This window comes from Corticium candelabrum, chromosome 4, assembly GCF_963422355.1.
Source record: "Corticium candelabrum chromosome 4, ooCorCand1.1, whole genome shotgun sequence".
NCBI classification, from domain to species: domain Eukaryota; kingdom Metazoa; phylum Porifera; class Homoscleromorpha; order Homosclerophorida; family Plakinidae; genus Corticium; species Corticium candelabrum.
In genome coordinates, this window is record NC_085088.1 from 7,555,599 (window position 1) to 7,569,460 (window position 13,862).

The 13,862-nt window shown below is 41.1% G+C and overlaps 3 protein-coding genes across 3 annotated transcripts; all 3 read left to right on the plus strand.

Moving 5' to 3' along the window:
* The first annotated feature begins 97 nt into the window (after positions 1-97).
* On the plus strand, positions 98-3,459 carry LOC134179114 (uncharacterized). The gene is made up of 2 exons (XM_062646008.1): positions 98-499; positions 3,278-3,459. Exons 1-2 carry the CDS (start codon positions 143-145, stop codon positions 3,368-3,370), a joined length of 450 nt encoding a protein of 149 aa, XP_062501992.1. The 5' UTR covers positions 98-142; the 3' UTR covers positions 3,371-3,459.
* A 42-nt stretch (positions 3,460-3,501) lies between these two features.
* On the plus strand, positions 3,502-6,151 carry LOC134178544 (uncharacterized). The gene is made up of 2 exons (XM_062645416.1): positions 3,502-3,567; positions 3,840-6,151. The coding sequence occupies exons 1-2, from the start codon at positions 3,502-3,504 to the stop codon at positions 5,955-5,957; spliced, it is 2,184 nt and encodes a 727-aa protein (XP_062501400.1). The 3' UTR covers positions 5,958-6,151.
* A 1,275-nt stretch (positions 6,152-7,426) lies between these two features.
* On the plus strand, positions 7,427-11,032 carry LOC134178998 (uncharacterized). Its single transcript, XM_062645910.1, has one exon. It carries the CDS (start codon positions 7,443-7,445, stop codon positions 10,863-10,865), a length of 3,423 nt encoding a protein of 1,140 aa, XP_062501894.1. The 5' UTR covers positions 7,427-7,442; the 3' UTR covers positions 10,866-11,032.
* The last annotated feature ends 2,830 nt before the right edge of the window (positions 11,033-13,862 follow it).

Consider the following 13,862-nt stretch of genomic DNA (forward strand, 5'->3'; position numbering starts at 1 on the left):
CTTCTTGTGTCTTACAAATGTCTGGAATGTGGCAACCTAGGTTCTATTAATTAATAAACAACTTTGAAAACATGTTTAGCCCGTTTGGTATGGAGACGCGTACTTGGTCCACGTGACTTGCGAAGCCCCGGATAATTTGAAAATGGTGAAGGTACTTCGTTTGCCTCAATTCTGCAATCAAAATGTCTTTTCTAGTGACAGTGAACCAGTTGCAATAGCTTGTGCTGGTGAATGGCTCTTTTTGGCGACAGCCAAGCGAACAGTGGAAGTTCATTCATTGACAGCACGTTCTGATGAACCATACCGTCGTTTCAATACGATATCCGATGTCCTACAGCTGGTATACAGCGAGCAAGCCGATTGCCTGGTTTCCTTGGAGAAGATGAAAACGAGGAGATGGAACGGCAGAATAGCAAGAATTTATTTCAATTGGCTGTATGGTTCTTTGGCTCAGCCAGCTCGCATTAGATTGGCTGGAAGCTCGAGGCGACATCCACAGGTTAGTGGCAAATCACACATTAACACAGCTTTTGTGTAAAACAGTTCAAGCGTGTCTAATACTTATCTAGCAGTCACTGCTAGCCCGCACGCTCGTAAATCGACGTAACACGTAAATCGAATTTACGATCATCGTATTGAAACCGTAAATTACGCCGATCCTACTCGTAAATAGACGTATTTATTCGTAACTGGCCACTTTACGGTCATTTACGTAGCAATTACGGGTCATTTACGATTGTTTTACGTAGGGTGTATGACTCGATTTACTCTAACTTACGTCAATTTACGTTGTGAAAACGGTTTATATACTGGTCATTTACGTCTAATTACGGCCTAATTACTTTTCAATTACGGTCATATACCTAGCAGTTACGTAGCATGTAGGACTGAGTTTGGTATATATGCATGCAGTAACGCAAGAGTGCAAATTGCCACACCAATATGCAAAAATTTCCTTTATTATCAAAATAATTATGGTAATTACAAAATGATATAATACAAATTTTACAAAATCGCAAGTTAAATTATTCGACACTTTTCTTGATTCCATATAATTTTTTTCTGCTGAATGAAGAGATCAATGATAATGTCATGAACATACACATGTAGATAATGCTAATACATTTAGTGCCCTTGATGGCAGTTGTCTTCTGCTTCCAGGTAGAATCGTCTTCCCATTGATAATTTGAATTATTTCAATCAAAAAAGAATCTGTATAAAAAAGATGTCTAATTGTAAGTCAGAGTATCTATATATAGCTATTTTTAGAATACCTGTCGTTTAGCTAGAAGTCCCAGCGCCACGGGGCAACCCATTGTCATGATTGTTCAAAAGCATGCTCCTGTTGCTGGGAAGCGGGTACGCTACCTGCAGCTGTCGCTAGCCCTGCAGCTTGGAAATCTATTTCACCTGTTACCACAAATTGAATTTAAATATAGTGATAATGAATTACAATTGTCATGTGCACGACAAATACGTAGTTCCGAGCTTGCAATTGGCAACAGCTGCAGGTTTCCCAAACCTTCATCACCAACTGCCTGTTCATGATCAATAGGTGGATGTTGTGATGAGTACTGCGTTGGTAATGTGGCGCGACATACGGATCTGGAATTCCTAGGATGACGAGGCCGTTGCGATCGTCTAGATGCACACGAGACAAAATTTATCCCAAAAATGCATGCAACAGTGCAAAACGATAAACACTTACGCTGTGTTACATTCATGGAGTTTTATGCACTGCCGAATGTCTTGCCTTATACCAACTCTACAGTAGAGTTTGACCACAGGCCTGTCAACATATTTATGCCTACTACATCACCAAAAACTTATCATGTTGACATTACTTTTTGAATCGAAGTTTAGCTCGTAGAAGCCTTTTTGTATGTCTCCTCTAGAGAAGGTCTTGCCAATACTCTAGGCAGCTAATCGAATTTCAGCCTAGAGAATGCACGATGTAGTCCACTTAAATCAATTTTGGCAATCATACATTACATAATTAGATAGCTAAATTCTTATTGCTTACCGTGTATTGCAACCGGTCTTTGTTGCCTTTCACCAGTTCTAGCGAACCATCCATTCTTGGCACGAAGCGTCTAATGACAGCTCAATGCCTATCAACCGCAATTGTACACTGCGTAGACCCTTCCATGGGCGGAACCTTCATTTCACACAGACTGACGGCTCCATCAAACCTTTGGGCCGTGTTTCCACTAGCTGCACCTTAAACTAGTTTAGCTTAAATGTGTTTAAAACTAAACCAGTTCAAGATAGCGACTGTTTCTACTAGGAACTTGCACATCCGGGATGTGCTAAACAAACCGTCTAGAAACACCTTAATTTGAAGTATTGGGCTGCTCTGTCACCGAGTCAGGGCAACTGTTGGTTGTTACTGATACAGCATCTGCTAGTAGGAATTTGGATGAGGATGACCAAGGACACTATCTTCTCTCTCTCTCCATAGCTGCTGATTTCTTTCCCCTAGCTAACGACCCTTACATCTTCTAGGGCAATCGTATCCCGACAAAATAGTCAATATCATGAAAACAGCGTTGTCAGAAGCCATCTAAACAAGTGCGCTACTGTCACGTGACAGTTAGACCTAAACCACTTTGCTAAACCTACTTTGAAGTAGGTTTAAGAAAGCGGTTTAGGTTTAACATATAACTGGTTTAGTGCAGGTGGAAACAGGTCAATTCTTAAACCATTTAGCTTAAACCACTTGGTAAACCGGTTTAGGCACTAGTGGAAACGCGCCCTTGGTCTCTAGCCTTGTGTAGTACTCTGTATACGGCTTACACACATTTGCATGTACTGAACGGCGGTATTATACACACACACACACACACACACACACACACACACACACACACACACACACACACACATACACACACACACACACACACACACACACACACACACACACACACACACACACACACACACAAACACACGCTCGTAGCTCTGAAGGGACAGTGTAAACACAGCTTCATTTATTAATTAATAAAGATGCATGTTCAAGAGCTCCTATACTAATGTCAAATGATGGAGTGTAATCACATAGCGCATGTGTCATTATGATGTAAATAGACGTAAAATACGAAGATACGTAAATCTTTCATAATTTACGTTGCAAACTGCATGCGCAAAGCTACACTTCAGACATAAAATACGACCCAGGATCCTTAATTACGAAAAATTACGTGTCTTCATATTTTATGTCGATTTACGAGCGTGCGGGCCAGTAGTGAGTATAATCTTACACTAATTTCTTTAGGAAACTGACCTTTGTAAATGTCACGAGACTTGGCGAATGGATACTCACTTCCCGTCTGCGGGCTGTCTGGCTGACTTTTTCGCTATTAATTAATAGACTCTACAATACATCTGAGATTCTCTAATAATCGAACCTAAAGTCTTATTCTCAGTAACTTGTAGGCGTACGTAGGAAACATGGGGCATATGCCTCCATAGATTTTGCTCCGTGGGGCAACATCAGAAATGGCTGCAATAGGTCTTGACTCTGATCACTGTACTACCGCACCTTTACCGAATTCATATAGGCAGGTGCCCCTGATAACTAACACGACTTATCCGGAATAGTTATGTTGATTACCACTATGTGTATATATATATATATATATATATATATATATATATATATATATATATAGATAGATAGATAGATAGATAGATAGGAAAAAGACATCTATGATAAAATCAAGTGTGCTCGTTCTGATTCGGCTCCTTGTCCTCTTGACCAAATTAGCTACAAGTTATTGAAACGATGTCCATCTTTGACTGTCGGTCTCCTGCACATCTACAATCTGTGCATTCAGCAATGCAGAGTTCCAAGACTATGGCAGTGTGCTGTCATAAAGTTAATTCCTAAACCAGGAAAAAGTATCCCTTCTGACCCGTCTACCTTCCGACCAATTGCTTTGACTTCTGTAGTTGGGAAGGTGTTCACGTCATTCATCAAAGACACTCTGTTTAAGCATCTCATATCTAATGGATATCTGGATACATCGATCCAAAAGGGGTTCATCAATCATGTCAGCGGGTGTCAAGAACATCAGTTCAAATTGGTGGAGGCTATCAGAGATGCGAAAGCCAATCAGCGGCTTCAAACCATTCTATGGATTGACTTGCGTAATGCTTTTGGAAGTGTTGATCATAACTTAATCCGCTTTGCAATGTCCCATTACAATTGTGGTGATATGGTGACAAATCTCATTTCCAATATATATTGTGGTCTTCGCGCAGTCATTTGCACAGATGACTGGTGTACTTCCAATTTTCCTTATGAGGTCGGTGTATTTCAAGGGGATCCTCTGTCAGTGGCTATTTTTGACATGGTTTTCAACCTTTACACTGATGCTTTAGAATCTCTCGCTCCAACTTGTGCCTATCAGTTTTCGTCAGTGGCTCAAAACTCTTTCTTGTGTAGTTTTGCTGATGACGCTGTCGTAGTCACAAGAGGTCCACATGAAATTAATGCTGTGTGCAAGCGAACAGACCAATTCCTCGAATGGTCTGGCCTAGAAGTCAATGCAGCAAAATGTTCAACTTTTTCACGTCGGAGGCTGATTCATCCAACTGTCTTTGACCCGGAAATCTCTATACAAGGGCAAAAGATTCCATTCTTGTCACACAAGAAAAGCTACAAGTACTTGGGTCTTCCAATTGCGTCTGATCTGTCTCATGCCGACATTTCAAGAGAGCTTCTGGAGACTACTAAGAATTTATTGAATAAAGTCGATCAAACAGCCGTTTCCCGAATGAATAAATGTCTTCTCTATAAGAGAGCGGTGCTACCGCGGCTTTCATGGTTACTGAGCATTGCATCTATTCCTTTGTCATGGATCGAGCAATCATTGGACAGTGTAGTCACGAAATTCTTAAAAAAATGGGTCGGTCTTGCTCATTCAGCAGCTGTCTCTCGCCTTTTCCTTAACACCAAGAACGGCGGCCTCCAACTTGGCCAACCGTCAGATTCTTTCAAGAGACTACAGTCTTGCAACCTGCTTCGATTTACTAAATCAAATGACGAATGCTTGAGAGCCCTGGCAACTATAAAGATTTCAAGAGAGACTGAGTTGTCATCAACCAGATTTAGTGCCGGCAGTTTCTTGGCAACTCTTGATACTTCGCCTGGGTGCCTGCAATCAAAAATAAAGAACATCAAAAAGACGATTACGGAATCATCAAATAATCGTCATTTGTCACATCTTACCTCCCTGTCTGTACAAGGTCAAGCGGCTCGATTCAAGGACGTGGAAGCTGAGCACTTTGCCTTGTCCCTAAAATCTCTACCCGATGACTTGTTCAAATGGGCAATAAATGGGCTCCAGGACACCCTCCCATCAGCAACCAACTTACAGTTGTGGAAGAAAATTTCGTGCAATCAATGTCCTCTCTGTCACCAACCCCAATCGCTGTGCCACGTGCTAAATGCATGTCCCAGTCTACTTGATCGAGGTTTGTACAAACAGAGACACGACAATACGCTGAGACTATTTGTGGACTTTCTAAAACGTCATCTTAGTCAACAGTTTTCCATAGTAGCCGACCTACCAGAATCAGTATACAATTTTCCTGTCGATATAACCTGTACCTGCCTTCGTCCAGACATTGTTGTTTGGAATGCCGTCCTCAAAAAGGCCTGGATGCTTGAGCTGTCGGTCCCATTCGAAACAGTCGTGGAAGAAACGAAGGCCCGGAAAGAACGCCGCTATGCCCAACTTGTCAAAGATGCTAACCATCAGTATAAGACGGAGCTTTTGCATCTCTTGGTTGGGTCGAGAGGATTGATTTTTCCTGAAACTCGACGAGCAGTCTGCATGTTGTGCAAGCCTCTTCAACGCGACTTGGACGATCTGTTTCAAGCTGTCATTCATTCCACCCTGAAAGACTCTTTTCGATGCTGGTTGGCAAGAAGAGACAACATCTCTTAACTTAAAAGTGTTTTTTTGTTGTTGTAATTTCTGCTTTTAATCATTTGTGATGTATAGTCTTCGACTGGACCTCTACATAGCACTCCAGAACTCTACTTCTGTTATAGTGCTACCAGTCCTGTAGACGCTTATTGTACTGTATCGTTCGGTATATTACAATAAAGGACCTTCCATAGATAGATAGATAGATAGATATTTTCGATGCTGGTTGGCAAGAAGAGACAACATCTCTTAACTTAAAAGTGTTTTTTTGTTGTTGTAATTTCTGCTTTTAATCATTTGTGATGTATAGTCTTCGACTGGACCTCTACATAGCACTCCAGAACTCTACTTCTGTTATAGTGCTACCAGTCCTGTAGACGCTCATTGTACTGTATCGTTCGGTATATTACAATAAAGGACCTTCCATAGATAGATAGATATTTTCGATGCTGGTTGGCAAGAAGAGACAACATCTCTTAACTTAAAAGTGTTTTTTTGTTGTTGTAATTTCTGCTTTTAATCATTTGTGATGTATAGTCTTCGACTGGACCTCTACATAGCACTCCAGAACTCTACTTCTGTTATAGTGCTACCAGTCCTGTAGACGCTTATTGTACTGTATCGTTTGGTATATTACAATAAAGGACCTTCCATAGATATTTTCGATGCTGGTTGGCAAGAAGAGACAACATCTCTTAACTTAAAAGTGTTTTTTTGTTGTTGTAATTTCTGCTTTTAATCATTTGTGATGTATAGTCTTCGACTGGACCTCTACATAGCACTCCAGAACTCTACTTCTGTTATAGTGCTACCAGTCCTGTAGACGCTTATTGTACTGTATCGTTCGGTATATTACAATAAAGGACCTTCCATAGATATTTTCGATGCTGGTTGGCAAGAAGAGACAACATCTCTTAACTTAAAAGTGTTTTTTTTGTTGTTGTAATTTCTGCTTTTAATCATTTGTGATGTATAGTCTTCGACTGGACCTCTACATAGCACTCCAGAACTCTACTTCTGTTATAGTGCTACCAGTCCTGTAGACGCTTATTGTACTGTATCGTTCGGTATATTACAATAAAGGACCTTCCATAGATATTTTCGATGCTGGTTGGCAAGAAGAGACAACATCTCTTAACTTAAAAGTGTTTTTTTGTTGTTGTAATTTCTGCTTTTAATCATTTGTGATGCATAGTCTTCGACTGGACCTCTACATAGCACTCCAGAACTCTACTTCTGTTATAGTGCTACCAGTCCTGTAGACGCTTATTGTACTGTATCGTTCGGTATATTACAATAAAGGACCTTCCATAGATCCCGGATGTGGCATGGCAGCTGGTCATGCTTGCTAACGTCTCTGGTTTCTGAGTGGTTCTGCCCTTAGAAGACGTCACAGCCATCCGTTATCACTATCGATTGTTGTTTATATCTCTGTTTACTCTTCTTGCTGTCATCATCTAGCCGTTGTTATTCAAAATCATCGTCACTCTTACTACCGGCCAAATGTCCAAGCAAAGGTCCTGCCCGTTCTGCAACAAACTGTACGCTGTTCTTGGACGGCACATTCACTCTTGTCATGAGAGAAAAGGAAGGCCTTACTCCGAATTTATTGCCGGCCGTGGCGCATCTACTGTTCAGCTGTCTCCTCCAACTGTCAACGAAATCGTTGGACTCCATCTTGAAAGTTCCCGGATGAGTCTTGTTGCCGCCTCGCTTTCCCCGGAGCATGATAGCAATCACAGAGTAAGAGCCCCTTCTGTTAAATCAAGCGGAAGACATTTTGTTATGCGTTCATGCCCATCTTGTTTGAAGTCGTTCAAACGTTTAGATGTACATCTAAACCGGTCTTCCAAATGCTCTTACGTCAAATTGAGTACTGGTAATAATGCAATGTCTGAGCAAGCAATTACTGGGTCTACTTCGTCCAATATTTTGACTGATGTTACCAGGTCTCCTAGAGGTGCTGCTTGTGCCCCAATGGAAAAAACCTCTTTTTCAGAACCTCCGGAAGTTCAAAATCTTGGTAACAATACTACCGAATTCCCTCTTCTTCGACGCCTTAAACTTCCTACTTGTGATGATGAATGGAACACTGCTGACATTTATTTTGCTTCATCAGTTGTGCCTTTGGTATGTTCGTACATCGACCCAGATGAAGCAAATGACGTCTTAGTGAAAGGGATTTTCAACTATTTCAGCAACACCTTTGGCGTTTCTGCAAGCCAAAGAAAAAGAACAAAACGTCATGCTTCCAACCTTGCTCAACGTTTAAGGGTCGCAAAACGAGAAAACAGATTAGCTCAGAAGGCCCTGCGTCGTGCAAAGAAAACCCTCAACATGTCCAAGGATGATTTGTTATCTCTTGTTGCCGCCCTGCGGAAATCTGTGAGATCTCTTCAAAAAATGAAACGGCTGCAGATGAAGGCAAATTTCCAAAGACAATCAAAATTCCAGCAGAGGGACATTTCGTCAAATTTTTGGAAATTTGCTAAACAAATCCTTCGTTCCGACCAAAATGAAGTCAGTCCTTCATTTACTCAGACAACTGCCTATGATTATTTTCGTTCCGCTTACTCTGCTTCGTCACCAAGAAATTGCTTTGACTACCCAGAGTGGCTGAAGCACAGAGATGCTCCATCCTTTCCAATGGGTGATCTTGTCATCACGGAAAAAGACATCTATGATAAAATCAAGTGTGCTCGTTCTGATTCGGCTCCTTGTCCTCTTGACCAAATTAGCTACAAGTTATTGAAACGATGTCCATCTTTGACTGTCGGTCTCCTGCACATCTACAATCTGTGCATTCAGCAATGCAGAGTTCCAAGACTATGGCAGTGTGCTGTCATAAAGTTAATTCCTAAACCAGGAAAAAGTATCCCTTCTGACCCGTCTACCTTCCGACCAATTGCTTTGACTTCTGTAGTTGGGAAGGTGTTCACGTCATTCATCAAAGACACTCTGTTTAAGCATCTCATATCTAATGGATATCTGGATACATCGATCCAAAAGGGGTTCATCAATCACGTCAGCGGGTGTCAAGAACATCAGTTCAAATTGGTGGAGGCTATCAGAGATGCGAAAGCCAATCAGCGGCTTCAAACCATTCTATGGATTGACTTGCGTAATGCTTTTGGAAGTGTTGATCATAATTTAATCCGCTTTGCAATGTCCCATTACAATTGTGGTGATATGGTGACAAATCTCATTTCCAATATATATTGTGGTCTTCGCGCAGTCATTTGCACAGATGACTGGTGTACTTCCAATTTTCCTTATGAGGTCGGTGTATTTCAAGGGGATCCTCTGTCAGTGGCTATTTTTGACATGGTTTTCAACCTTTACACTGATGCTTTAGAATCTCTCGCTCCAACTTGTGCCTATCAGTTTTCGTCAGTGGCTCAAAACTCTTTCTTGTGTAGTTTTGCTGATGACGCTGTCGTAGTCACAAGAGGTCCACATGAAATTAATGCTGTGTGCAAGCGAACAGACCAATTCCTCGAATGGTCTGGCCTAGAAGTCAATGCAGCAAAATGTTCAACTTTTTCACGTCGGAGGCTGATTCATCCAACTGTCTTTGACCCGGAAATCTCTATACAAGGGCAAAAGATTCCATTCTTGTCACACAAGAAAAGCTACAAGTACTTGGGTCTTCCAATTGCGTCTGATCTGTCTCATGCCGACATTTCAAGAGAGCTTCTGGAGACTACTAAGAATTTATTGAATAAAGTCGATCAAACAGCCGTTTCCCGAATGAATAAATGTCTTCTCTATAAGAGAGCGGTGCTACCGCGGCTTTCATGGTTACTGAGCATTGCATCTATTCCTTTGTCATGGATCGAGCAATCATTGGACAGTGTAGTCACGAAATTCTTAAAAAAATGGGTCGGTCTTGCTCATTCAGCAGCTGTCTCTCGCCTTTTCCTTAACACCAAGAACGGCGGCCTCCAACTTGGCCAACCGTCAGATTCTTTCAAGAGACTACAGTCTTGCAACCTGCTTCGATTTACTAAATCAAATGACGAATGCTTGAGAGCCCTGGCAACTATAAAGATTTCAAGAGAGACTGAGTTGTCATCAACCAGATTTAGTGCCGGCAGTTTCTTGGCAACTCTTGATACTTCGCCTGGGTGCCTGCAATCAAAAATAAAGAACATCAAAAAGACGATTACGGAATCATCAAATAATCGTCATTTGTCACATCTTACCTCCCTGTCTGTACAAGGTCAAGCGGCTCGATTCAAGGACGTGGAAGCTGAGCACTTTGCCTTGTCCCTAAAATCTCTACCCGATGACTTGTTCAAATGGGCAATAAATGGGCTCCAGGACACCCTCCCATCAGCAACCAACTTACAGTTGTGGAAGAAAATTTCGTGCAATCAATGTCCTCTCTGTCACCAACCCCAATCGCTGTGCCACGTGCTAAATGCATGTCCCAGTCTACTTGATCGAGGTTTGTACAAACAGAGACACGACAATACGCTGAGACTATTTGTGGACTTTCTAAAACGTCATCTTAGTCAACAGTTTTCCATAGTAGCCGACCTACCAGAATCAGTATACAATTTTCCTGTCGATATAACCTGTACCTGCCTTCGTCCAGACATTGTTGTTTGGAATGCCGTCCTCAAAAAGGCCTGGATGCTTGAGCTGTCGGTCCCATTCGAAACAGTCGTGGAAGAAACGAAGGCCCGGAAAGAACGCCGCTATGCCCAACTTGTCAAAGATGCTAACCATCAGTATAAGACGGAGCTTTTGCATCTCTTGGTTGGGTCGAGAGGATTGATTTTTCCTGAAACTCGACGAGCAGTCTGCATGTTGTGCAAGCCTCTTCAACGCGACTTGGACGATCTGTTTCAAGCTGTCATTCATTCCACCCTGAAAGACTCTTTTCGATGCTGGTTGGCAAGAAGAGACAACATCTCTTAACTTAAAAGTGTTTTTTTGTTGTTGTAATTTCTGCTTTTAATCATTTGTGATGTATAGTCTTCGACTGGACCTCTACATAGCACTCCAGAACTCTACTTCTGTTATAGTGCTACCAGTCCTGTAGACGCTTATTGTACTGTATCGTTCGGTATATTACAATAAAGGACCTTCCATAGATAAATAGTGGTAATATTATATTTTACAATAACCTAATACCCCAACATCCCTCCTAACAATTCTCCCAAGTCAAGTAGGCAAATCCCAACTACAAACATCTACAACTTCTAATTTCATACATGCGTGTTACATCTTGGCGTTGTAGCACCATAGTTTTACAGACAACTGTTCTAATATGTTCTTAAAAGCTCGAGGAAACGGTATCCCACTGACTGATGATGTCTTGAACATATTCCTTTCAAAGCTTTTATAGTGAAAGATGATACGAAGCCCAGAGATTCAAAAACTAGTGGATAGAATAGACCACTTGCTGTGGTAACATTAGCTTCATGCCTGGCATCTTTTTCACATTCTGCTGCTTTTGCTGCTTTTTGCTGCTGCATCGGGACTGATCGCTGCTTTCAATATATAGGAAGGCTGTAAAGAGTTACGGATTGTAACATCGAAATATCCAGGCTGACCATCTATGGAATCTGGATGATATACATCTCCTGGTCTGCTTGAATCATAACCTGAGCAGTTTTGTTCTTTTTGAGCAAAGCTTGGAAAATTACTTCACAAAGAGCACTGTGACATTGAACACGTAGCGGACTTTTATGGCAGCTGATTAGGTGGTCACTAAATGGATCAATTGTAGTGCCACGACAGCATGAAATGGAAGATGGTGGAAGAAGAAACATCGGAATGTCGAGCCATGTCCGGATCGCATTTACAAATTCATGCGGAGGAATGGTGAGGCCTAAATTGGAGTTGGGTAATGCCCACAACCAAGCCCCCGCATGGTTCGACAAAGTTGTGTTCAGACGAGCTTTGTTTCTTAAACTTCCATTTTCCATTAAGGAGTTGAAAACATTGTAATGTATCTGTTTCTGAATACTCTGCTGGGAAGCTGTGTTGAGATCCAAAGTGTGCATTGCAGGCAATTTCTTTCCAAGAATACTGTACACTTCATTTTTGCCTTGAACTTGAAAACCAGGACAAAATATCTCTTCAGCAAATTTGGTGTTCAAATTGCTTGCATTTCTTAAAGAGACTCTGAATCAAGTTTTGGGTGGTATTGCAACTTCCTATGAAAGCAGCCGCTGTTGAGGTTAGTGCTTTTCTGAGACCAAGATCTCCTGTGTGAACTGGTAGTGTCGCTTGGAGCCACGAAGAATCTGGAATAGATGAACGAGTGATTAGTTCAAGAGATTGTCTCAAACCTCTGTCAGAACGAGAAATTCACTCTGTCAGACCAGGTGTTACAGTCCACAAAAGGTGATTGACCTTACAGACACTCAAACAACTGCGCAAAAGGTGTACCGGTAATTCAACCTGGGGTTGTCTATGTCATTGAGATGTGATTGAATATCAATGACTTTGTCTATTCGCTTAGTGATTGTATTTTGAAAGAAAATATCTGACCCATGGACTGGTGAACCGAGCAATTCCAATCCGTCAGTAAGCTTATGAATTTCAGTAGGAAATTGAGGGAGCGTATTGTCCCCTGATGGCTAATATATATATATATATATATATATATATATATATATATATATATATATATATATATATATATATATATATATATACTAGAACTGTCACTGAGATGCTACTTGCCGTTCCTATGGCCACCAGAATGTTCTCAGAGGTTGACATACTCTTGAGACTGTATGTCACAATATTATGCATGCAGTTACAACGACCACTTCTGAGAGATCATTTACTGCACTTTGTCATGTTAAAACTTATGTATCTTCGTTCTACTGTGACTGAAAAAAAGACTTTTAACATTTTGTTGCTGCAACTGCATCACGAATTTTGTGATGAGTTTGAATAATCTACGCTAAGTATCTACTGTATTTGCTACTGCATAAATTCATGTAAGGGTGAGTATTTTGGAAATTTTTAGGTATACTGCAGAATAAGTGAGGTGAAAAAATATAACGCGGACCAGGCCATGATAGTGGGTGGTATCATAGAGGCATATCATCTGTGCCCCCATAATGTGCTCACTATTCTTATGCCTCTGTAACTGTTATACACATCTTGCTATTCTAATGTAAAAAGTTTTGAATGTCTCTCTCATAGTCATTTTCGTCTTCACCTTTATCTCCCTCCTGTGATATCATCTTGATCTTCTTCATGATGACATTTGCATTACGTCTTTGAATCTGCATGTCCACACAGATGGTGTGTGAGCAGTCGGTCCCACTGCCAAGTCAGCTACGTACACAATATTTTGAATAATTACCCTGAGAGAAACAGCTACTGAATTTTAGTCTGCCTTCTCTTCTTTTGCCAAAGGTTTTGGTCATTCTGCAGGCATGCAAAAGAAATGGGATCAGGATGTGGACATGCGGGACCACGCCTATTTTTATTAGCAAGGCAATTGCCTCATGCCTAGCTACGCCTCTCTGATGCAGCTTGCAGGTTTGGTCTTGAGATTACCTTGAAGAAGACAGAATTGATGAAGCTAAACCTGGTACTTCCATTGAGGCTTTTGAGCAATCAATCGTTATAGTCCATAGCATACCTCTGAAGACAGTGAATACCTTTCGTTATTTTGGAACCATCATGACAAAAAATCTGGAAATGGACAGAGATTTCATCCTGTATCACAAACGCCAGTTCAGCTTTTGGAAACTTGACAAAATTGTTGTGGCAGGAACATGTTGTATGTCTGTAAACCAAACTCAATGTATATTGTGCTGTTGTCATCTCAACATTGCTATATGGTTGCAAAATGTGGACGTTGTATTGCAGGCATGTCAATAGTTTATACAGTTTTACATGATTGGTCAATGCAAAGAAAAGAAATATTCAAAGACAGTCTGAAGT

Bases quoted from the DNA above. Each gene is read 5' to 3' on its own strand.
- LOC134178998 (XM_062645910.1), top strand. From the start codon at position 7,443: ATGTCCAAGCAAAGGTCCTGCCCGTTCTGCAACAAACTGTACGCTGTT.
- LOC134179114 (XM_062646008.1), top strand. From the start codon at position 143: ATGGTGAAGGTACTTCGTTTGCCTCAATTCTGCAATCAAAATGTCTTT. The intron at 500-3,277 runs GTTAGTGGCAAA...TAATTTCTTTAG, and splicing joins GCTCGAGGCGACATCCACAG to GAAACTGACCTTTGTAAATG.
- LOC134178544 (XM_062645416.1), top strand. From the start codon at position 3,502: ATGGCTGCAATAGGTCTTGACTCTGATCACTGTACTACCGCACCTTTA. The intron at 3,568-3,839 runs GTGCCCCTGATA...CTGTGCATTCAG, and splicing joins TACCGAATTCATATAGGCAG to CAATGCAGAGTTCCAAGACT.